Source organism: Theropithecus gelada, chromosome 11 (assembly GCF_003255815.1).
Source record: "Theropithecus gelada isolate Dixy chromosome 11, Tgel_1.0, whole genome shotgun sequence".
NCBI lineage: Eukaryota > Metazoa > Chordata > Mammalia > Primates > Cercopithecidae > Theropithecus > Theropithecus gelada.
The window spans coordinates 60,923,460-60,948,347 of NC_037679.1; the positions used below are offsets into that span (position 1 = coordinate 60,923,460).

Below are 24,888 nucleotides of genomic sequence, written 5' to 3' on the forward strand. Positions count from 1 at the left end.
GGGATATAAGAAAATTACCCTAAATTTATGTAAATCATTCACCCTCCCTCATTTTCTAAGTTTCATTACCACATGAAAATGTGTCGTTGAACAACACGGCTTAGTTCCGTTCGCATTTGGCATTACAAAAAATTGTCCCATAGTCTATGTAGTGTTTTGACAGTCCACTACAATGGCAAAACTACAAAATCTGACTACATGGAGTGATGATGAATCTGTGTAACCAAGGGAACCCATTCAGTGGGTGGGAGTATAATTGTAAAATTATTTGGTGTCAAACAATTATTTGTAATTCGTATCAATTGCAAAACAATTTTTGAAGATATAATTAATAAAGGAAATGAAACCGATAATCTCACTACCTAGAAATAATATACAGTTTAAAATTGGGGGTATTATTTCCTTTCATCCTTTTTTCTGTGCTTGTATGTATTTTCCCCAAAATAATTTTAAAATATATTTCAACCTTTGTACTTGCCTTAGTTTGCTCATAGCTCTGCAATCCTTTTTCTATTTGAAATCATACATTTTATCTTTTTTTTTTTGAGAGAGTTTTGCTCTATTGCCTAGGCTGAAGTGCAGTGGCATGATCATGGCTCACTGCAGCCTTGATTTCCTGGGCCCAAATGATCCCCCGTCTCTGCCTCCTGAGTACCTGGGACTCAGGCACATGCCACCATGCCTGGCTAATTAAGAAAAAAAACAAAAAAGTTTGCGGAGATGGGGTCTCACTATGTTGCCCAGGCTGGTCTCAAACTCCTAGGCTCAAATGATCCTCTCACCTCAGCCTTCCAAAGTGCTGGGATTATAGGCATGAGCCAACTTTCCTGGCCTATATTTTACTTCTTTAATATTTGGCAAAGGCTTCAAGATCTTATTGACGCCAATCACTTTTCAACTGCCTAGTTCAAGTAAGAAATTCAAAGGAACCCTCCTGTTTACTGTTTTGCTTTGAATCCTCTTCCTTATGATGCTCAGCAATCCACTGGCTCGTTTAAATACACCAGTGTATTGGGTAAGGAATGACTGATGACGACTCCCAGACTTGTTCCTGTAATTCCATTCACTACATCAAACCTGTTGATACAGGATACAGTGAACCTCGTAAATTTTTCATTACTAAAAGGATTCAAAAAGTTTGTAAAGCATAGTACAGTACCTGCCACATAATAAATGCACCATAAATGGTGGCTTTTATGATTGACAATTGGTCCCAATTGGAATCCTGCTTTTCCTCTCTCTCGCCAGCCTCATTCTTGGCCTCATACTACATCAGCCACGTTACATTTTCCCAAATGTGCTGTGCACTCTTATGCCTCCATACCCTTATACATGCTGTTATTATTAAGTAGTTCCATTCACTACATCATCATATTCAGTTGTTTTTCCTACAGTGACCCTTACAGAAGATCATCTGTCATTTTTCATCTTTATTCGTAGTAAAAATTTCCCAAGATTATCTCCAGCACCTTGGCATTTCACTGCTATAAAGAGCATGTCTGGAGATTTCACCATGTGCTTCAGCAGGTAATTTACAGATAATTTTTAACAGACACACCAATATTTCAAGACTTGTCTCAGTATTCATTCTTAGATGACCACATTGTTAATACTTTCCCATACAGATCATCACCCATTTATTCCAATTATCTGGATTCCTAACATTTTCCCATTTTCTTTAGTAACCAATGGTGTAGAATCTTGTGATTGTTTGAAAACCTAAATATTACATCCCTTTTTTCCTTATTCAGTCTTGAAGAACTCAGGTAATATAGTCGAAATTTTAGAGGCCAGGAGCAGTGGGGCTCATGCCTGTAATCTTGGCATTTTTGGAGGCTGAGGCAGGAGGATCGTTTAAGCACAAGAGTTTGAGACCAGTCTGGACAAAATGGCGGGACCCCATCTCTATTTATAATTTTTAAAAACTCATAGAAATGTCTCCATAAACTACTCTGTAGATAATAAGAACAGCATGTATAAGGGTATGGAGGCATAAGAGTGCACAGCACATTTGGAAAATGCAATGTGGCTGATGTAGTATGAGGCCAAGAATGAGGCTGGCAAGAGAGAAGCAAGATTCCAATTGGGACCAACTGTGAATCATAAAAGCCATCATTTATGGCGCATTTGTTACGTGGCAGGTACTGTACGAATGCTTTACATTTTTTAAAAATTCTTTCAGTAATGAAAAATTTACAAGGTTCACTGTACTCTGTATCAACAGATTTTTCCAATTGCTTTCAAGTATGGCGGCTTGCCTTCACCTCGAGTACCTAATCCAGGAACTTGGTCTTCCACCTGCACCGTCTCTAATCTGTGAAACTGGAAGGTGATGTTTTTGTCGGCCCAGCATCACTCCCCTCATTCCTTCGGTAAAAATCTCCATCCCTCTGGCTACAGAGGTGGGCACAGAGCCCAGAATGAGCCAATCACAGTAACTCATCTCCCACCAGGGTTTTCTATTTTGAAGTCAGAGAGGAAACTTCCTGCCTCTCTGGAGTATGTGAGCCAGGAAATGCCATGTCCTCACCAAGGGGAGAAAAGCTGATGTGCAGAGAGGCACAGATAGACGGTACTGAGTGACGGTTCAGGAAGAGCACCTTCCTCCTGTACCCCTCTTTGTTTTTCTTAAGAAGCTTGAATTAGATTTGTCCCTTGGAATCCACGTTTCTGTGGTGGCTAAAAATTTTGTAGAGACTTGGGTGGAAAAGCTGTCTCTATTAATTAATAGTGAGACCTGAGGTGAGGCACTAAACCTAGTTAGGCCCCAGTTCCCTCACTGATAAATGGGGGTATGTTGTGGATGAAATGAGATGATGAACTTAAAGCATTTAGCACATAGATTGTGTGCAGTTAGGATGTAGCTGTTATTAGGGCAAGTGAGAGGAGAAAAGCAATTAGACTGACGAGAAGCCCCCTTCACATCCCTTTAATCACCATGGCTCTGTACTCCTGTCACAATGAAGCCTGGGATTTCCCTTACAATATATCACAAAGAAAAACAGATAGAGCATGAATAAATGTGGCAAAGTCTTGATAACTGTTGAGCAGGTAAGAATTCATCTATTGGTCTTTTTAACAATTTTTATGGTCTTTTTTAAAGAAAGATCTGTTGAGATTATCATCGTTTCCCTTTTGGTCTTGCTGACGTGGTAAATTGATTTTCAAGTGTTGGGCCAAATTTGCATTCCTGGAGTAGGCCCCGCTTGACTGTGAAGTGTTGTTCTTCTGGGAATAACTGAATTTGGCTTGCTAGTGTTTTGTTTGGGGTTCTTTTGGAGTAGACTGCCCATGGTTTTTGTCTTGTGGTATCTGAGGCAAGTGTTAGTGTTGGGGTTGTGTTTCAAGGGATGACTTGGATGATACTATATTTTCCTTTTTTCTGCTCTCTGGAAGAATTTGTGTGGGACTGGTGCTGTTTCCTCCTTAGATGTTTTGACCTAAGTAGTGATTACACTTCAGTTTAAATCCTTGATCTGTTATTATTTGTATACACTTCTTGGTATATGTAGAAATAATTTTCAAAATGAACACTTTTGCCAGGCGCAGTGGCTCACACCTATAATCCCAGCACCGTGGAAGGCCGAGGCAGAAGTATTGCCTGAGCCCAGGAGTTTGAGACAACCTGGATAACATAGTGAGACCCTGTTTCTAAAAAAAAATAAACAAAATTAGTCAGGTGTGGTGGACCACACCTGTAGTCACAGCTGCTCAGGAGGCTGAGGTGAGAGGACTACTTGAGCCTGAGAGGTTGACGCTGCAGTCAGCTGAGATCACGCCACTGCTCTCCAGCCTAGGGCAACAGAGTGAGATCCTGTCTCAAAAGAAACAAACAAAAAAACAATTTTGAAGACATAAGGTAGGTTAAAAAAAATCCTCTTTTTAATTAGAAAATGTATCACTTTTTTAGCTAAGAGCAATGTAATAATCTCACCCTGATGACTAGACTAGGAGCCTCACCTCTGGCCTGGACAACAGTCTTTTACAAGAATTTTCATAATTCCCATCATCACCACTGACATTTAGCAGGCAGGACTATTTGCCAGGCACTGGGTTGCGTGTGTTGCACATGTCATTTCCTTTAATTATCACCATAAGCCTCTGTGGTAGCTACCAGTATTGCCTCCCACATTTTGGCAGAGAAAGCTAAATCATGGCAAGCAGTGTCCAGGATCCAGGACTTGAACTCCTGTAGTCTGACTGCTGGGTGTGCTCTTCACCCACATGTGCCACAGTCCTGGGGAGGCAGCATGGGCTGGTGGGGACAGGAAAGAGGGACAACCTGGGTTCCCACCGTACCTCTTCCTCTAACTGGTTGTAAGACCTTGAGCAACTCATGTCATCCCCTGGCCTTGGTGTCCTTGATGATAAAAAGCAAGGCTTGGTCCAGACAGTTGTTTTGAAACTCTGCCTGAAGGACCTGGGAGCTAGAGGCAACACCTTGAGAATCAGGCAGGAGGAGCAGCCTTCCTTCTTTTGTGTCACAGAATGCTGTGGTTAATATTTTTATCTGTCCAAAATTCATGTTGAAACTTAACTGGCAATTTAAAAGTATTATGAGGTGGGGCTTTCAGAGGGTAATAAGTCATGGGAACAGAGCCCTCATGAATTCAATTAGATGCCTTTTTTAGAGGGCTTGACAGAGGCAGTTTGTGCCTTCTTGCCCTTCTGCTCTGTGAGGACATGGCATTCAAGAAGCCATCTTAAAAGCAGAAAGCAGCCCTCAGCAGACAACCAAACCTGCTAGCCCCTTGATCTTGGACTCTCAGCCTCCAGAACCATAAGAAAACGAAGTCCTGTTCTTTGTAAATTACCCAGTCTGAAGTATTTTGTTACAGCAGCACAAAAAAACTAAAACACATAGTGACCTTCTATAGGATTTCATTTGAACAATCGGTTCTGACCATCTGACTGCTCATCAACTTCTGAGGTTCCTCTGTTCTAATGATTCTACTGAATCACAGAATCATTAGAATGAGTCTATGAATAGCCTATGATTATATTATCCATCCCATTATCAAGCTCCTAATTAGGTATGGACTATATTCATCTAACCATAGAAATCGTCATTACAGACAAATGTTCATTTCTCTAACTTTTCTAGAATAAATCTCAGCTTTTATAATGATACCAACATATCCTAAATTTTTACCATATGATAAAGTCCATTTAGAAACTATTTTCCCCCCTATAAAGCAACATTCTTCTGTATAATACTAATCTTTCCTTACTTTCCACTTAATTTTAGTAATGTTCAGCACAGAACCTGATACACAGTAAAGGCACTCAAGTGACTGCTGAATCTGAGTAACAGTAAACTCAATCCTCAAAGATTTAAAACTCAAAGTGTCAGACAAAAATTTAACTTTTTATGAGATTTCAGTTTTTGAAATACACAACTCTTACAGCACAAACACAGTATTTACATTTCAAGTTCTTTGTACAAAAGATGTACGCCATTTTGAAAGAATATTGTTGAGATCATGATCTAAAATACCTGTCAGAGTTACTCATGGAATCTGGTCTTCACAAATCCATTGTATTATGACATAAACAAAATATGGCTAGATGCCAAGGTCTAACCACACATAAAAATACTAATTCTCAGCTGGGCGCAGTGGCTTACACCTGTAATCTCAGCACTTTGGGAGGCAGAGGCGGGTGGATCGCCTGAGGTCAGGAGTTCGAGACCAGCCTGACCAATATAGTGGAACCCCGTCTCTACTAAAAATACAAAGATTAGCCAGGTGTGGCAGCGTGCACCTGTAGTCCCAGTTACTTAGGAGGCTGAGACAGGAGAACTGCTTGAACCTGGGAGGCGGACGTTGCAGTGAGCTGAGATTGCGCCACTGCACTCTAGCCTGGGCGACAGAGCAAGACTTTGTCTCAAAAAAAAAAAAAAAAAAAAACCACCACCACCACCAAAAACTGATTCACAGTGATTGGCAAATGATGGCCTGAGGGTCACATCTGGCTGGTGGCCAGTTTTTGTACGGCTGCAAGTTAAACATGGTTTTTACATTTTTAGAGGGTTGTTTGAAAAAAACAAACTAAACAACAAGAAGAATATATGACAAAGACACAGGTGGCCTGCAATAATTTACTATCCAGCCTTTTACAAAGAAAGTTTGCTGGCCTCTGTTCTATCTAAAACTGACTGAGAGAGATAGCTACTGGAATATACTGATGAGTATTCAACAAGACACCACTGTAATGTGCCAGTGCCATCAGCACTACTCATTTCTAAAATGAGGCACTTCTGTTTGAATATGTACATTTCCAAAACATAATTACATCTGGTAAGTAGCACTGTTACTAACTCTAGCCCTTTGAAATTAGACCTGCACATGAAATCATAGTATTCTTAGGGGCTGAAGTCAATAATTACAAAGCATTTCAGATGTCAATCATTGACCTCTTCAGTAGTTAGTGGTTTAAGACCATTTACAGTCTTAAACATTAGTAAAACCCATAATTTAGGTTATTGTCAGTAAGAGGTGATATTGCTGCATTATTTAAATAACATCTATAAAAATAGGTTTAGACATCCCAATTCATTATACTCAGAAGCAAGAATAACTAGTTAACTTAGTAACTACTTATTTTAAAAATGGGAAATGAAAAAAAAAGTGCAAAACTTCAGCAAAAGGCTTTGGAATGCAAAGACTGGGGCCTCTTAGCAATCACTCCCAGCTGGCATAGGCTTCTCATAATAAAGTTAGTCTGCAATGACTGCTGTGGGAAATTAGCAGCTGTCTCTTGCCAGTGAGCCTTTTTATAAAAAGGATGACAGGTCCATGAGCAAATTCTTGAAAAGTAAAATCAGTTCAGAGCTGCTCAACACACAAGTTTTCAGTGGGTTGGTTAAATAATTCCTGGTCAGTGGGCTATATTCATGCCACAAAACAGCATGGTACTGGATATTTTCCTTCTTCGAGCCAAACTGCTAAGCATCACATCGCAAAGACATCTCTGTGAAGCTGAGTTTTAAAATGCTCAGTAAATGCTGAGGTAGATGGTTTTCAAATGAAGATCTTCTATACTCTGATTCGATTGGGACTAGCTTCTTTGTGTATCCTCCTTCTGGGAAATATCTTCCGCTTAAGTGCAATTAACTAAATGATGAAAGACACAAAATACATTTTAATTATCACGCTGATGAAAGAATATAAGTGCATCATACTTTCTAAGAGCCATATGACCTTAATCATTTCCACAATCTTATACATAAAAAACAGACAACAAACAAATCTCCATCATTCCTCCTCCAAAACAAAAACAAACATTAGTTTTGTTTAGCTTTGTAGGGTCAATATGCCTAGATATGTGCCCACAAAGAGACCCAAGAGGATTGCAATTATTTTGGCCCGCGCTTCATTTTTCTAAGACCTACAACTACAGACTTTTACACAGCTATTACCAAAGCATATTTATTTACAAGATATCCATTTGTCAAGTCTTTCTACTGAAGGAAACTGTCTCTATTTAGTGATAAGACACTGTCTGTGGGTTTGAAAATGACTACGTATGTAAAAAAAAAAAAAAAACCACACACCTATATTGAAAATCTTATCAGCATTTCTCCCCCGCTATTTAACCTAATCATAATCATTGGAGAACACAGGCAACACTCAATTTAAAATGGATTGTAATGTAAAAGTTCATTTGTAAATTAGTAGCTTAGAACTTGAATACTTTTTTCCTCATAAAAAGTTTGCCTATAATACATCTGAAACAGAAAACCAAATCAACACTATAATAAAATTTCAATTTAAAAATTTGGGGTTTATTTTCTTTGAACAGAGTCTCACTCACTCTGTTGCCCAACCTGGAGTCCAGTGGCATGATCTTGGCTCACCGCAACCTCCACCTCCAGGGTTCAAGCGATTCTCCTACCTCAGCGTCCCAAGTACCTGAGACTACAGATGCACACCACCACACCCAGCTAATTTTTGCATTTTTTGTAAAGATGAGGTTTCACCATGTTGGCCACGCTGGTCTTGAATTCCTGATTTCAAGTGATCTGCCTACCTTGGCTTCCCAAAGTGCTGGGATTACCGGCATGAGCCACCACACCCAGCCCAAAATGTGCTCTTTATGTTTTCCATCTAGGATCTCTGTGTTTACCCTGTCTTCCCTCTCCCCAACCATGTAGGACTGGCTTGTTCCTTCATCTCTAGGTGGAGGCAGGGCTTTGTCCAAACATAAGCCACCATGGACTGAATGATGAACTGGGATTTGGGAGGGAAGGAAGAGGCAGCATTGGCTGATTTGTTTGTGAAGGTGGTAGGTATGGCAGGAGGAAGGAGTTTGACTCCAGTAGGTAGAGAGCAGGGTGCTGGGATTTAACCTGCCCTTCCCTTCCCTCTTCCTGCCTCTCTAGTTCCCTATTCTCTGCTGGTATAGATGACACAGAGGAAAGACTAACACTCCTCTTCCTTTCCACTACCACGACTGCTCCTTTCGGTCAGGGCTCCTTTCCTTCCCCATCCTAGGTCAGCACAGCAGACTCAAAGGTTCCTCACTGGACCCTGTTCCAAAAGCAGGCACAGCCTTTCTGAGATTTTTCATAAGACTTTTACCTGCCATGAACAATGGTAACAAACATCAAGAACAAGATGTACAATCCCTGGGAAGCAGATGAAGGTTAAGTTGCTGTCCTGTTCACCTGCCCAGTCTCTGTTTCCTGAATTTCCTTCCATTTGCAGCAAGAAGCCCAGTCGTTTTTCCTAAAGCTCTCAGTACTTAGGTGCCTGTCCTTCTTGGTATAAGTCAATTTGGTGTATGTTTCATTTGAGTGACAGCTAGAAAAGCTCCACTCAATAGTCACCTTGATTGGAGGCAGAGGCCAAGTCACTTGCCCAACCCAAGTCAGGTCGGTAAAGATGCCCATTCCCCTCCTTCAATCCTTTTCTTCAGAGTATTTCATATGTGAATAGCCTAATGAGGACTCTCTTATCCCTTTCTTTTTACCTCACAAATCTCCCTCCTACTTCTGGTCGCTCACCTCAAGGAGGCTGCGTGTGTACATGCATGCAGAGGAAAGCCCAGGTGTAGAGGGGCTGATGAGGAGAGGAGGGAGGAGGAGAGAGGAGGGAGAACTCCTAGCAACTGAAAGAAAGATAAATGGGAGCTACCGGTGTGAGTGGGACAACACGACGGAACTGTGGGATGTCTGAAGACACTGTACTCACTCAAGGAAGGGTGAAAGAGGAAGAAAATTGGAGACCCATAGAAAATTAACATTAGATAAGGATCCTAGATGATTTTTTGGTTATAAATACTTAGAGCTACTTGGTTTTAGCTTGGTATCTACAAGTTAATCTGTTGAGTTCCAGATAAAAAGAATACTGGTAATGGATTTAGAAGAGAAATGAATAAAAGACTGTTATATTTGCTGCCTGAATATTGTGAAACATATTTAACATATTCACATATGAGCTATAAGACAATAAGAGAAGCTAAAATTTTGATTGTAAGTGTATATCATTTTCTAAAACATTCAGACACTAGTATACCAAGAAATACCATTTAATATCCACACAAAATATACAAAACTTACCTGCTCAGCAAAAAATGAGAATATAGTAAACATAATCAATGTTGCTAGTACACAATGGGTCCAAAACTTCAATTTGTCTCGATAAGCCCTCCTGTGCAGAGAGAGAAGAAAGCAACTATGTACTTCTGTATATGGTTTCACTACCATTGGTTAAGCATTATGTATGTACTAGTTTTATAAAAACTATGTTGGGAAACACAAAAATATTGTCTTGCAATTCTAAAATGCTCACACAATACAATATACATTTCCAACATGAGTTCAGATTTTTTATTATGTCATAGTAAATATTATACTTGAATTAGTAAAGTTATCCAGGCAGGGGAAAGGATTTCAAAAGAAAATTACTTCTGGCACTTAAACAAAACCACTCTTTCATTCATTTTTATTCATTCATACTTATTTATTCACTCAGTTACTTGATAAATACTTCCTGTGGATATGGAGAGATGAACAAGATGAAGTCCCTGCTTTAAGTGTTTAGAAACCTGAGGCGTTGCTGACATGCTGACTGATGACTTGCCGTCACATAAGACAAGACAGAAATACGCATTATCAAAAGCAGTCTTGTGGGAAAACTTAGAGAAATGAGGACAGCACCACAGAGATGGCGGCATTTCCTGTGAGCCTTGAAGGGGACAGGAAGCATAAGGATGAGAAAGAGAAGGAGCAGTAGAGTGGCACAGTGGCCAGCTGGACCCTGCAGGACTGAGTGGAGTGAATCCATGCAGCAGCATGGGGGGAGCTAAGCCAGGTGAAGGTGAGAAGGTGTGAACTGCAGCTGCTCTGCAAAACCACACAGTGGGGTCTGGACAGAACACTCTAGTGGGAAAGTGGATGAAACAGACAGGTGGAAGTGTTTGTGACATAATCAGGGTAAACATGGTGGCCATTTGAAGGATGGACAAACAAGAAAGGCAGGCATTTTAGTTTTAGACCAGGCATGAAAGGAAGCAGTGACAATGAAAAGAAATAAGCAACAGAAGAGACATTCCTGAGGTAGAATCAACTGGACCTGGAGCCAACAGAAAACTGGGGATAAAAAGAGGCAGTATAGCCATTTCCTCATCCGTAATTTGGAAATAATGAACAATTGGTTATGAAGATTAAATAAAAATGCTTACCATAGGTTTGGAAGATATGCTAGTAATTACCAAACTCTGGCCTCTGTGCTGAGTTACAGATTCTCATTTTCCACTGTTTGGGTGTGGATGTCTCTACCTCAAGTCACACATCCAAAATGGCACTCTCCCACACACAGGTCTTCCCCCCATATTTCCCACATCTGTTAATAGGATCATAACTAGCTCTGTCAACTAATGTCTAGTGTCATTCAGAATCAATGTGGATTCTTAAAGAGCTAAGCAGCCACAGACTACAGACAGTTAACGTGCTGCCCCAGCTGCAAGAGAACCCATGAAATGAGCGCCTGCTATGTACTAGGGAGGCACTGTGGACTCAGCAGTAAGACACCACCTTTGCCCTGGAAGAGGACTCATAGTCTATCGGGAGAGACAAACACAACCAGACAGATGGCTGTGCAGTGCTATACCCCAAAAGGAATGGGCTTCTGTGGGGACAGGAAGAAAGTCAATGCAGGCAACTAGGGAAAGATGGCAGGGAACTCATGGAGGAAAAGAGAAACAAGACAATTTCTAGGAAGCAGGGCTAGCAGTGAGAGACGATGCAGAGCTGAGCAGGAGGAGGAGCAAGCAGCCCCCAGGGCAGGGGAATGACTGCAAGAGCACCCACACCTGATTCACACCATTTGTATAGCACAGAAATCAAGGACCTCTCAAATTACTTTTAAGCCCACTCTTTTCTTATTCAAATGGACCATTGAGGGTAAATTTAGTCACAAATTGGATTTGGGGAGTTAACACTTAGATCCACCTAAAGATCTTTTTCCTCTGAGTTAAGGGAAAGTGAAAATGGTGAGAAGCCATTCCTTGTCATTTCTGGGAGAGAACACCCATGATTCAGTAATAACTTCTCCTTATGAAAATAAACACATAAAGATAGCAGCAATATTCATCCTAATTGTCTCATTTGCCCAACTCCAAGACAGCGAGGAGTTCTAGTGCCAAGGTCTGCCAATTTCCCTTTTAAAATGTCTCCCTATTCGTCTACTGCTTTTTCTTTATTGCCTGGGCTGTATCCTTGGTTCACACCTGACTGTTTCTAGTACTATTGAAATGCTTACTTGTCTCCCTGCCTCCAGTTCCCAGACAACCCTGCCCCACTCTTAAGTACTTCTCCAACACTCCAACCTCCACTCTAATACTAATTATCATCTCAAATCATGAAGTCTGATCATGACAAACATCTAAAAAAAAATGTCTCCTGGGGGTCCATTCTCAAAAGAAAAAAGTCTAATTCAAATACAGTCTTTCACAATCTTCTTCCTTGACACAGGATTATCTTACACCTCTGTGCCTTTGCACATGCCATTTCTTCTACCAGGAATGCTCTTTCTTACCTGGAGAAGTCATTTTCATAATTCAAACCCAAGTCCAAATGTCACCTTCCTATAATAGAATCAGCTGGTCCTTCCTACATACACCAACTGCACTGAACTCTTATTGCTGCCCTCAATATACTGTATCACAATTTGCCTAGTATCTGTCTCCCTGGATAGACTGTGAACATCTCAAAGCCTGGTACCACATACCTTTTATCTTAGTATTCCTAGCACCTGGCACAGAGAGGCAAGCAAAGGGTCAAAAATCTTCCTGTTACCAGGGGGTTCCTTGCAGGGGTTCCTTGCTCCCAGAGCTCCCAAGATGGTGGCAGGCTGCTTCCAAAATGGCGGCAGGCCACTTCCAAGATGGTGGCAAGCCTCGTGTTCTCTGACCTGGGGTTCTTGGCCTCACAGATTCCAAGGAATGGAGTCTTGGGCCATGCGGTGAGTGTTATAGCTCTATTAGAAGCCATGGGTCACGGAAGAGAACCACGGAACCCAATGACTAGTGTTCAGCTCGATTAGGACGAACCCCGGCACTTAGCCACGCAGGAACAATGGCAAGCCTTTAGCCCGATCGGGGGAGTGGCAATGGGCGCCTGGCTGGATCAGGAGCCCAGCAGACACCCTGCTGGGTCCGGAGGGATGGAAGTCATCACCAGGTCTGTGACGGCGGCAAACAGCAGTGGTGGACAGTGAGTGAAAGCTCAGCTCAAGCCGTAACAAACAGGGACCAAAAGAATGTGCAGTTGCAAGATTTAATAGAGTGAAGACAGAGCTCCCATACAAAGGGAGGGGACCCAAAGAGGGTAGCCATTGCCAGCTCGAATGCCTGGGTTTATATCCTGATCATTGTCCCTCCTGCTGTGCTCTCAGGCAATAGATGATTGGCTATTCTTTATCACCTGTTTTTGCCTAATTAGCATTTTAGTGAGCTCTCTCTACTATCTGATTGGTCGGGTGTGAGCTAAGTTGCAAGCCCCATGTTTAAAGGTGGAAGCGGTCACCTTCTCAGCTAGGCTTAGGGATTCTTAGTCGGCCTAGGAAATCTAGCTAGTCCTGTCTCTTATTCCTAAACCAAAAGATAAAATTATTTTTATAATTAAATGTTGGCAATTGCAGTAGAATGAAAGATGAAGAAAACTTATAAAGCAGCTTTGGAATATAGTGGAATGTGCAGAGGGTTGGGAGTCAGGCTGGATCAGCCACTTGCCAGCTACTTCAGCAGGAGCAAGTTACTCAACTCACATTACTATGTTCTCATCTTTAACGTGGCAGTAACAATACTTTTAACTGTAGAGAGTAAATATCTTGCCTAGCACAGTGTTTAACAGACAACAGGTTCTTAAGAAAAAGGGTAGCTACTCTGATGGCAGTGATGATGATGACGCACACTTAGCCGGTGTTGTAGGCAGAATCTGGTGAATGGGCTGCCCAGGTTCATACATGGGCTCCCCCATTCAGGAGCCAAGATGCCTTATGCAAGTTACTTCCTTTTGCTGTACTGAGGATAAAATGGACCTACTACAGAGTTGTTAGAAGAGTTAAATGAGAATGTGCAAGAAAAGCTCTTAGTCAAGTACCATGTTACAATTAAGTTAAAAAAAAAAAAAGGTCTTAGTAAGTATTGCTAGTGATTATTCCCACAGCAGATACTCAATAAATTAGCTGATTTAACAAATATAAGAATGAAAATTAGGGCCGGATGCGGTGGCTCACGCCTGTAATCTCAGCACTTTGGAAGCCTGAGGTGGAAGGATCGCTCGAGCCAAGGAGTTTGAGACCAGCCTGGCCAACCTGGCAAAACCCTGTCTCTACTAAAAATAACAAAAATTAGCTGGGCGTGGTGGCACATGCCTGTAATCCCAGCTACTCAGGAGGCTGAGGCATTAGAATCGCTTGAACCCGGGAGGTGGAGATTGCAGTGAGTAGACATCATGCCACTGCACTCCAGCCTGGGTGACAGAGCAAGGCTCTGTCTCAAAGCAAAAGAAAACAAAACAAACTGCTTAACTCAATCCTTTACTCATTATAAAGTTTCCCAGTTGATTATAAAGGCTAACCAGATAGTCTGGTTGTTGAAGTACTGAATGAAATGGCTCCTAATACCTTTTCAGATTTACATTCCACGATTTCAATATATGAATTCTCCAACTAAGCTGGGCTAGCCCTCAAATTGCCCAGATCATTCCCACCTCCAAGCTTTTGCTCATTGTTCCCTTCTCACCACTTCTGAGATTCTGCCTTCAGGACTTAGTTTAATTCATTTTCCCCAAAGTCTTTGACTATCAGCGCAGCACATACTGACCTCATGTACCTCTCATTTTATACTAAACAATTCCTTCACTTACACATTGGTCAACAAACAGCTGAATAAATGAAGTTCCAAATAGACTGAAAGAACCCAGTTATGCATTTTTTCAAATCCCTTAAAATGCAAATAAATGTCTTTCAAATATTAAACTCAATAAAAATTATAACTATACTTTTACGAATAAATTACAGAGCAAATAACACATTAAAGAAATTTCAGCTGGGCACGGTGGCTCACACCTGTAATCCCAGCACTTTGGGAGGCCAAGGCGGGCGCATCACCTGAGGTCAGGAGTTTGAGACCAGTCTGGCTAACATGTTGAAACCCTGTTTCTACTAAAAATACAAAAAATTAGCCGGGCTTGGTGGCGCATGCCTATAATCCCAGCTACTCAGGAGGCTGAGGCAGGAGAATCACTGAACCCAGGAGGCGGAGGTTGCAGTGAGCTGAGATTGCACCATTGCACTCCAGCTTGGGCAACAAGAGCAAAACTCCGTCTCAAAAAAAAAAAAAAAAAAAGAAATTAAAAAATTTCATCACTAACATATAGATACATACGTATGTATAATGTATACACTCATACACACACACATATATATAAAAAACATGAGAATTTACCATTCCTGCAGCTCATGCATATGAAGGAAACGGTTTCGATACTCTCTTGGCAGCTCAAACTGGGAAGGTATGGGGAACATGGATTCATAGAAGTCCCTGAGAACAGCCTTCACTGTCTGGGCATCTTTATGATTGTGGTCAATGTTGTCATTCAGGCAAACAAACTTCCTGAAATAACAGAGAGTCAGGGTTATTAGTTACATACGGATAATCCTGACCTAACAAAACAAGGATGTGGATTCCAAATATATTTTAAATGGACTTATGTCCCAAGTTGGTATATTTGCTGATATGATTCTCTGGGAGAATGATGTTCTATACAGTTTTTCTTTAGATATTCCTCACCTATAAAACAAGAGAACTAGGGTAGATGGCCTTTTAACTATGGGAGTAAATTAATTTAATGACTTCTTTTTAGAGTGTCCCGAATTAATTGTTCAATAAATGTAGTTAATAGAGTGTCCTGAATTAATTGTTCAATAAATGTAGTTAACTGACTAGAATATTTTGTTGGCAGCTAGGAAAGACAATCAGTGGCCAGGCATGGTGGTTCACACCTGTTATCCCAGCACTTTGGGAGGCAGAGGTGGGAAGATCACCTGAGGTCAGGAGTTTGAGACCAGTTTGACCAACATGGCAAAACCCCATCTCTACTACAAATACAAAAATTAGCCAGATGTGGTGGCATGTGCCTGTAGTCCCAGCTCTTCGGGAAGCTGAGGCAGGAGAATCGCTTGAACTTGGGAAGCAGAGGCTGTGGTGAGGCAAAAAAAAAGACAATCCATAAGTACCTAAAACCAAGTTCTCTGAAGGCCACGCATGGTGGCTCATGCCTGTAATCCCAGCACCTTGGGAGATCAAGGTAGGCTGATCACTTGAGGTCTGAAATTTGAGACCAGCCTGGCCAACAGGGTGAAACCCCGTCTCTACTAAAAATACAAAAAAATTAGCCGGGCATGGTGGCGTGCCTGTAATCCCAGCTACTCAAAAGAATGAGGCACGAGAATTGCTTAACTCGGGAGGAAGAGGTTGCAGTGAGCAATCTTTAGATTGCACCATTGCACTCCAGCCTGGATGACAGAGTGAGACTGTCTCAAAAAGATTAAAAAAAAAAAAAAATCAAAACTAAGTTCTCTGAACTGATAGTTATATTACAAAGAAAAATCATGTAAATAATTGAGAGAGAGAGACAGTGCCTTATAGCTACAGATTCTATGAATTTGATAATTTCTGCTTACTATGTCTCTAACCAAGTTGTAAGATACTAGAGTTCTGGCAAAAAAGCAGATTACAGTGGTGCTTCCTTGCTTGTTTCAAGTTCCTTTCAAGGCAAAGGTCACTAAACTGAGGGCCCATTAAACTGGCTTGTAGGTATGCCAACACTTTTGAAGTAGATTCACCAAAATTAAAAAAAAAAAAAAAATCACACAAACCTGATAAAGCCTTCAGATCCAACTACCAATTTATGGGAAATACAAGAGACATAGAAACATGTTAAACAACTAGGATTCAATCAGAGAAGGACAAAGTGTAAGATAGCTATAGAATCTATAATCAGATTTCTTCATATACACATGCAAAAAATTATATGGTTAAAAAAAGAGAGATGGAGGGAAAACCCATAGATTTAACTTCAAACCAACAAACTTAAAAACCAAAAAACACATAAGTCCTTATGAAAGTTAAGAGGAGTGAAAGATGTACATTGACAAAGTAGTTGGTCATATTAAGGAATCGTTATTGATTTTTTTAGGGTGATAATGGTATTGTGGTTATATATACAAAAAATATGGAGCTAAAATGATACAATCTTTGAGATTCACTTACTATTAATCAGGTAGCAGTGATAGAGTGGGTGTGTTTAGATGAAACAAGGTTAAATATAAATGGAAGTAAATAAATGTAAATCACTCGTCTTCCTTCTGAAGAAGGATTCGATCAGGATTCAATCTTTCTGAAGAAGGAAGACAAGTGACGGGTATGTGCGAGCTCACTAATCTTTCTCTAAACCTGGAGACTGCTTTAAATTAAAGGATACGAAAGAGCTATGTCAACCTAATATCATATATGAGCCTTGGCTGTATCTTGGATTTAAAAACAAACAAAAGAGGCAGACAACAGCTATCAAGGGCATTTGGAGGCAACTGGGGAAATGTGAAGACAGGCTATTAGATGGTATTATTTAATCAATGGTAAAGTTCTTGAATGTGTTAATGGTCTGTGGCCTGATGATGAAGCCAACACAAGCAAAGCTAAGAAAATCAAAGAAAAATAAAGCCTGGATATTGTCTATCCCAGACTCCCTGTTAACGGGATAAACATGTCCTTCGAGCTGAAGTCAGTCTGAAGTCTAGTTTTCCACACCTGACTTAAAATAAGCCTTCATTAAAGTAAAACAAAACAACATAAACAAGAGTTAATGATAAAATCTGTTCAGGTACACAAACAGCAGCTGGGCCTGGCAAACTGTGGAAAAAGCCTGGCTTGCCATGTGTCTTTCTACTAAACCCCTGTCCCTTTAAGTACCATGAAAATGTCTATGAATACTCTAACCCAGTAACTTTCAAATTGGCACAAAGACCTAAAAGTATTGGCTACAACTAAAAACTGCAAATTCTCACATTATTACTACTCATGAATGAGACAGCTCATCAAGAAAATAGGGGGAAGTCTGTACTCCCATCAAAATTGGTTCTTAAAAGCTAAAGTTATTTTAAGAAATTGAAACAGTACACTTCAAGTGGAGGGAACAGCATATGCAAAGAGGGCTGTATGCTGGCTAATTATTATTGTACCTTATGGTTTGGTTGGCTTGTGGGAAACATTTTGTAAAAAATCAAGTATTTTACTGGATTACTGAAGACACTAAATGGGTGTTAAAGATATTTTTACTTTTTTGAAAATTCCAATTTCTTTCTCCTCCAAACGAGAACAGGATTTGTAGAAAAAATATAATGGCTTTAAAATGTCTATAAGGTTCACATCTTTGATCATTTGTAATTAGAATCCTAATTTCAGCGAGGTAAAACTAAAGACCTCCTAATGCATTTAAAAGACTCAGAAATTAAAAATACTCAATTTTAGCTGGGTGCAGCAGCTCATGCCTGTGGTTCCAGCTACTCAGGAGGCTGAGGTGGGAGGATTGCTCGAGCCCAGGAGGTGGAGGCTACAGTGAGCCGTGTTTGCATTACTGCACTCCAGCTTGGGCAACAGAGTGAGATCCTATCTCAAAAATATATAGTTTATATGCCAGTGTCTTTATTTTCCAAAGAAGTTGATGAAACACCTATTTCCCACTAAAGTTAAAAACTCAAAAATGCATATTTTTAGCACATTTTATCAAACCTGCTAAAGTAACAGTTAAGGGGCTGGTAAAGAAATTGTTAAGGCTTAGGTAAACCTGAAAATTTATTCATCCCCAAAGGATGGCTGGAGTATACTGGATTAATGTTCCCATTTATGGTAGCATTCCGTTTTCCTCAAAAGCTAATCTGAACTTTACTTTGAATTGCTACGATAAATCTAACCATCTAAACAACTGTTCTGGAAGCACCTTTTTAGAAATGCCACAATTCTAAAAAGGCATTTCTAGAATGTCCCAGCTGCCTGGCCTCACCTCCCCACAATGAGATCTGCCCCAGCTCTCCCTGAACAGCTTGTTATTAACAGAACCCAGTTCTTAGAAGTTCAGGCTCATCCCTTTGCATGGAGGACCCCACCTCAACTTGCAACTCCTATCTCTCACTCAACCCCCAACACTGCCTCCACTGTTCGGCCTTTTGGTATGTTCCATACAGAAATAAGCTACTCCCTTCTCTCCAGTCCTGCTGCCTTTTATTCAGGTTTATTTGCATAATTAAAAATTATATATAAAAATCAATACCTAGGGTTTTTTCTTATGTCATCCAACTGGCCAACCACATGAGAAACGTTGGTACGAATCATTTTAAAAGCGATTTCTTCTTCTCCCATGATTTCAAACCTAATTATCAAACATATTTGAAGAGTTTAAATAATTACATGGATATAAAAAATAAAACTTCAATAGAAAATACATTTTTAAAAACTGTAGTGGACTCAACATCCACAGGAATAACTTAAACTTTTAATACTACTACAGCAAACAATCTCATACAAATTTTAGAAGAGTGCTTAACAGACAAAATATTGTAGATTTATGAAAAAGCCAGACTTTTATAATTACTCTTATACTAAACAAAGGGAATATGTGTGTACTACTTACCTATATTTGTTTTTGTCCTTATATGCTTTGTGGATTTTGTCAGTTACTGGTTTACAGTTTGTTACTAGACTTTTAGTGACCGGTGGCTATGAGAAAACATAAGTAGATCAGATATCACATCAGAGCTGAAAATAGGGCAATTTAGTCCTAAGTTCTGATTTTTAAAACTTTGATTCTATTCTCTTCGGAAGTAAGAAAAACACCAACTGTGACTACATATACATCTTTTTCATCTTTAAGAACACATTGGCAAACAATTACTACGATTTATATAATAGAGAGTTTATAATGCATTTTTCACAAACAAACCTGAAGTACTTTATCCTACTGGATCATGCCAAAAACCCAAAAGGAACTGCTGAAGTACATAGACAAGCTGCTCCTCTGTTATTAGCCTGACTGCATACCAGCTCTACATGAGGCATCTGGTGAATTCCCAACTCACAAGTAGTCTCACAGTCTCATTCTTTTTTTTTTTTTTTGGAGACGGAGTCTCACTCTATTGCCCAGGCTGGAGTGCAGTGGCGCGATCTCAGCTCACCGCAACTTCTGCCTCTCGGGTTCAAGTGATTCTCCTGTCTCAGCCTCCTGAGAAGCTGGGATTACAGGAACCTGCCACCACACCCAACTCATTTTTGTATTTTTAGAAGATACGGGGTTTCACCATGTTGGCCAGGCTGGTCTCGAACTCCTGACCTCAAGTGATCCGCCCGCCTTGGCCTCCCAAAGTGGTGGGATTACAGGCATGAGCCATTGTGCCCGGCTGATTTTTGTATTTTTTAGTATAGATGGGGTTTCCCCATGTTGGCCAGGCTGGTCTTGAACTCCTGCCCTCAGGTGATCCACCCACCTGGGCCTCCCAAAGTGCTGAGATTATAGGCATGTGCCACCGTGCCCAGCCCTAGTCTCATTCTTGACCTGCTGATTCCTATCTGTTAATCTCACTAGAGCAAATTCCTTTAGGGCTGATACCAGGTCTTTACTCCTCTATTTATCTCAACTTTATTAATTTAGTAATGTTAAGTCTTAGCACATTTAGAGAATTGGCTTTTAAGTGGCACATATCTATATACTAACCCACGCCATATGCTAAACTAATCTACATATGATAGGCAATACTCATACTGTATGCTCTGATGGCTGCTATGCTGACCTCTTTCACCAATGGCTGCCACTTGTCACACTATGTCCCCTCATGAGGGAGGAGGTGTCCTATCTGCAGTCATTATTTATACATGGCTTGAAGATTTGCAAGATAGTAATTTTTTTAAATACCATTTTATTCTGATTATGAAAGCAAAATCTACTCATTATAGAAAACGTGAAAAATTCTAGTGTACAAAAAGGATATTAAAAACTACCTGTGATTTAACCTACTGTCATTTCTGTTGTCTTTTGGGGTATGTGTGTTGTATATGTATTTGTGGGATTTCTACAGTTCAAATCATACTGTCTATATGATAGTACCCATTATTTCCCCACCTAATTATATAAGAAGTTTTCCATTTATCAGTAAAAAATTAACAGAAAATATCTAATGGCTGTATTATATTCATTTCATCAATTCTACGATTTTCTTCACATTTTAACTTCTCTGAAACTAAAGTGTCTCTCATAATCTACAGTCTTCCAATTATTTCAGCCAAATGATATCCCAATGTAGTTGTGTGTTAGTCACCCACTGCCCCTACTGGTGAAATGGAGTAAGTGCCAGCATTAAAGCAATTGAGCTTTGATGAACGATGACATTCCATGTGATGAATATTTTCTTGATTGTTAAACCTCAGGATTGTTCTCTCTGGCCAATGAGAATAATCTGGGGCTATTTTCTGTCACCCTCAGCGAACAGGACATCTGTTTATGGAGTACAAGCAACAAATCCAAATTACGCATCTATGGGGTGAACAGGAAGATTCCAAAGCAAGCCATGAATGATTCTGGATTTCCTGTGCTACTATTTTGCAACAAAGCCATATAAAACCATAGAGCCTGCTTCTAGTTCTGAAGTGCTATACAGAAATGCTGTAAATAACACTTGATAAGGATGTACTTTCTGTTGTACATAAAAGTAACCCATTCCACTTACCAGATTGGGATCATAGTAGGCTTCCTGAGTTGGTGGAATATTATTTAGCTGAGTGATATCAGCAGGCAGCATTTTTGAGCAATTTATTAGCATGTGTTCCAGACCTGTCAAATCCTAACAAAGAAAAAGAAGAAGATAAACCTGTTATGTGCATTGTAAGTAATGACTGTGGTTTTGAAAATAAAAATTAAGTGAAAGCTTCCAAAAATGGTTTAAATGCTATCTTCAAAGAGAGTCTGACTACATGATTCTTAAGATAAAGGCACTCTAAGAGGAGCAGAATGAGACAATGCCAACACAAATATTTCATCTTCATCTCAAAGAACGTTCTGGCTTCTGAGATACCCATTTACACAAGGTGGTCCAGGGCTCAGGAGAAATCATGCCCTGCAGCTAGATTCATCTGGGCACTTCCATTAGTTAGTTTCCTACTCCTGGGACTAGAGGATGCCATGAAGGAGGGGCCTGGCTGAGCTCTCTGGTTAGCCACATCTGAAGTCCTAGAATGGATATACCACAAGAATCTTATATGCAGGTATGGTCTGGCTCTTTTCCAGACAATCAAGATCAATCTCTACTGAAAAACCTACAAAAAGTAATTTCATAAAATACGAACCTCAAATTTGGTTATAATTCTGGCACTAAAACAGACTAGCTATGAATACCCACAGTAAATATTAAGAGTTATTTTTACTTGCAATAAATTATGTAGGGGAAAAAGAGACATGGTCAGAATTAAAATTTTCTCTTTGTTTTGAGACAGAGTCTGACTCTGTTGCCCAGCCTGGAGGGCAGTGGCACGATCTTGGCTCACTGCAACCTCCACCTCCCCAGGTTGAAGCAGTTCTCCTATTTCAGCCTTCCAAGTAGCTGGAATGACAGGTGCATGCCACCATGTCTGGCTAATTTTTTGTATTTTTAGTAGAGACGGGGTTTCACTGTGTCGCCCAGGTTGGTCTTAAACTCCTGAGCTCAGCCGACTAGGCCTCCCAAAGTGCTGGGATTACAGGTGTGAGCCACCGTGCCTGACCAGAATTAAAATTCTCATTTAAAACATCAAAAAGTTTAGAATAAGACAATACGACACCTGCAAACTTAATGGCAGTTCGTGAATTCTGGTAGCCAGTGTTCGGATTTCTCTGTCAGACAAGACACCAGATTGGTCTGTATCAACTTCATCAAAGACTTGAGATATATTCAGTGGCTGAACTGCACTCATGAGATAGTAAAAATAAGAGAAGGCAAACTGCATATCCTCAGAATGGCGCACTTTGTGAAATGACGTCTTGTCAAATTCTTCAGGGAACCTGTCCAAATATAACATATTACAAACTCTGGATATTCAAAGTATGTACCGTATCTAACATTTGCAGAGATGGACTTTTTTCTTTCGCACTTAGATCATACCTTTAACATATTAGTCATCAAATATTAGAGCCATAAATTTAGTATGGTAAATATGCAAACTTCAAGTAGCCTTAGTTCTGAACACAAGCCAACAACTCAAACATGAGGAAGACTTACATATCTTGCAGCTCTTGCATAACAATCCGGTCAATCATGTGAGGCATGTGAGCGGGGACTTTCCGTGATGTGAATCCAAACTTGCTATTTAGAATTTTATTTACATATCTGAGGGAATCTGCAAACGTATCCTTCAGTTGCCTCCCAGTATTTTTGCTATCAGTGAAGTATGCCAATTGTGTCTTCAATGACTCTTCTTCCTGAAAAGAGAATTCTACATGTAACTCAGCATTATGTTTAGTGCACAAGTATACTTTGTTACAAGACATTTTATATAATGTGGTAATAACTAGTCACGAACTCTCCATTAGGAGCAAATGCAATGCATGTTAACAAGTCACTTTTAAGGATCTAAACTGGATTTAGCAGGACTCAACTGGATTTCAGTGCAAGTATCACCAATATTGGTTTGAGAACAACAGCTGTATGAGGGAGATCTACGTAACAACAGTCACATATGGAGGATATTCTTCAAGGACTGGTCATTGTGAGATTTCAAAGCCAATTCAATGCAACATTTAGAAAATTTATTTACATATAAATTTGATAGTACTTTCAGTAACAAGCTAATTCTGCAGATGATATCAAATGTGCAAGTCTTTGAGTTGTAAGCACAAGGACTAGAAACAAATTTGGTTTCATCGTATAATAGTTTTAATATTATAAAATCAAAACCAGTTAAGTGGCAGAACTAAATAGGCAAAGAAAATTGGTAAAGCATTCAAATACTTTACAGAAATACTTTTGCTTCTCAAACTGATAAAAATGTAAGGAGACTGATATTAACTGGTGTTGGTTAGACTGCAGTGAAGCAAGCACTCCTGTATACTTTTTGTGGAAATATGAAGTGGTACAACATTTCAGAAAGACATATTTAAAGTTTATATCTGCTAACCTAGTAATCCTAGCCACAGAACTAAAACTCACTGAAGTGTAAGATATATGTACAAGAGTATTCACTGCAACACTATTTGTAATCACAAAACATTGGAAATAACTAACCTGCAGCTATTAAAAAGAATAATGGCATTGGCATGGGTATAAATAAATAAATAAATAATGGCATTTGCCCACATACTACAACTGCAGGGAAATACATGTAAATTTACACTATATATATATATTTCTCTCTATATAACCATACATACATATAGGTATGTTTGCATAGCTATAGAAAGATACTGGAAGAATACCCATCAAAGTATTAACAGTGATTATCTCCAGGAGGGAGACTGAAGAAGGAAGAACTTCCCTTTTTTTACTGTATTTTTTTGAATTGCTTGCAATTTTTACTACTAACCTATAATGCTTCTGTAAATTAAAAAAAAAAAAAAAAAAGGAAAGAAGCCAGGCATGGTGGCTCACGCCTGTAGTCCTAGCACTTTGGGAGGCCAAGACGGGCAGATCACCTGAAATCAGGAGTTCAAGACGAGCCTGGCTAACATGGTGAAACCCCGTCTCCACTAAAAATACAAAAAATTAGCTGGGCGTGCTAGCATGCGCCTGTAATCCCAGCCACTCAGGAGGCTGAGGCAGGAGAATCGCTTGAACCTAGGAGGCAGAGATTGCAGTGAGCCGAGATCACGCCATTGCACCACTCCAGCTTGGGAAAAAGAGCGAAACTCCATCTCAAAAAAAAAAAAAAGGAAAGGAAAGAAAACAGGGGAAACTGAGGAAATAAACATCGTCAAGAACACTGCAGTCCTTCATTAGATCTGTAAATGCCTCATGTGCAAGGCACAAGATACTTCCTAAAATGCTGAGGACATAGTTCCTCCTTCCCCCTCTTTTCTCCCAGTCTAACACCCACTCGTGGCTGTGTGCCTTCACTATCCAGCCTAGACTGCGTATTTTTGTCTTGGTCTGTCAACTCCCACCTCTTTGAAGGTCAGTCCACAGGGAACTTCCTCCTGTATGCCTTCCTAGTACTTCTAGGCAGAGCTAAGGAGTCCTCCCCTCCGGATTTTTTGCCCATATCTCAACACAAACACACCTCTTTGTTACAGTTATCTCCCCACAAATTTGTCTTCTCTACTGGTCCCTGAGCTTCCATGAGCAGTGGCTATGTTCCTGTCATCTT

The 24,888-nt window shown here is 40.1% G+C and overlaps 1 protein-coding gene across 1 annotated transcript in view; it reads right to left on the reverse strand.

Annotated features, from left to right (window-relative positions):
• Positions 1 to 5,347: 5,347 nt before the first annotated feature.
• GNPTAB (N-acetylglucosamine-1-phosphate transferase subunits alpha and beta) overlaps positions 5,348 to 24,888 on the reverse strand; it is an 89,481-nt gene continuing 69,940 nt past the window's right edge. Inside the window, exons 14-21 of the mRNA XM_025401488.1 lie at positions 22,809 to 23,008; positions 22,372 to 22,591; positions 21,285 to 21,398; positions 19,199 to 19,284; positions 18,839 to 18,937; positions 14,956 to 15,123; positions 9,563 to 9,653; positions 5,348 to 7,115 (exon numbers count right to left, since the gene is read on the reverse strand). Coding sequence (XP_025257273.1) covers positions 7,038 to 7,115; positions 9,563 to 9,653; positions 14,956 to 15,123; positions 18,839 to 18,937; positions 19,199 to 19,284; positions 21,285 to 21,398; positions 22,372 to 22,591; positions 22,809 to 23,008 — 1,056 coding nt within the window. The 3' untranslated portion in view covers positions 5,348 to 7,037. The remainder of the gene's footprint in view (positions 7,116 to 9,562; positions 9,654 to 14,955; positions 15,124 to 18,838; positions 18,938 to 19,198; positions 19,285 to 21,284; positions 21,399 to 22,371; positions 22,592 to 22,808; positions 23,009 to 24,888) is intronic.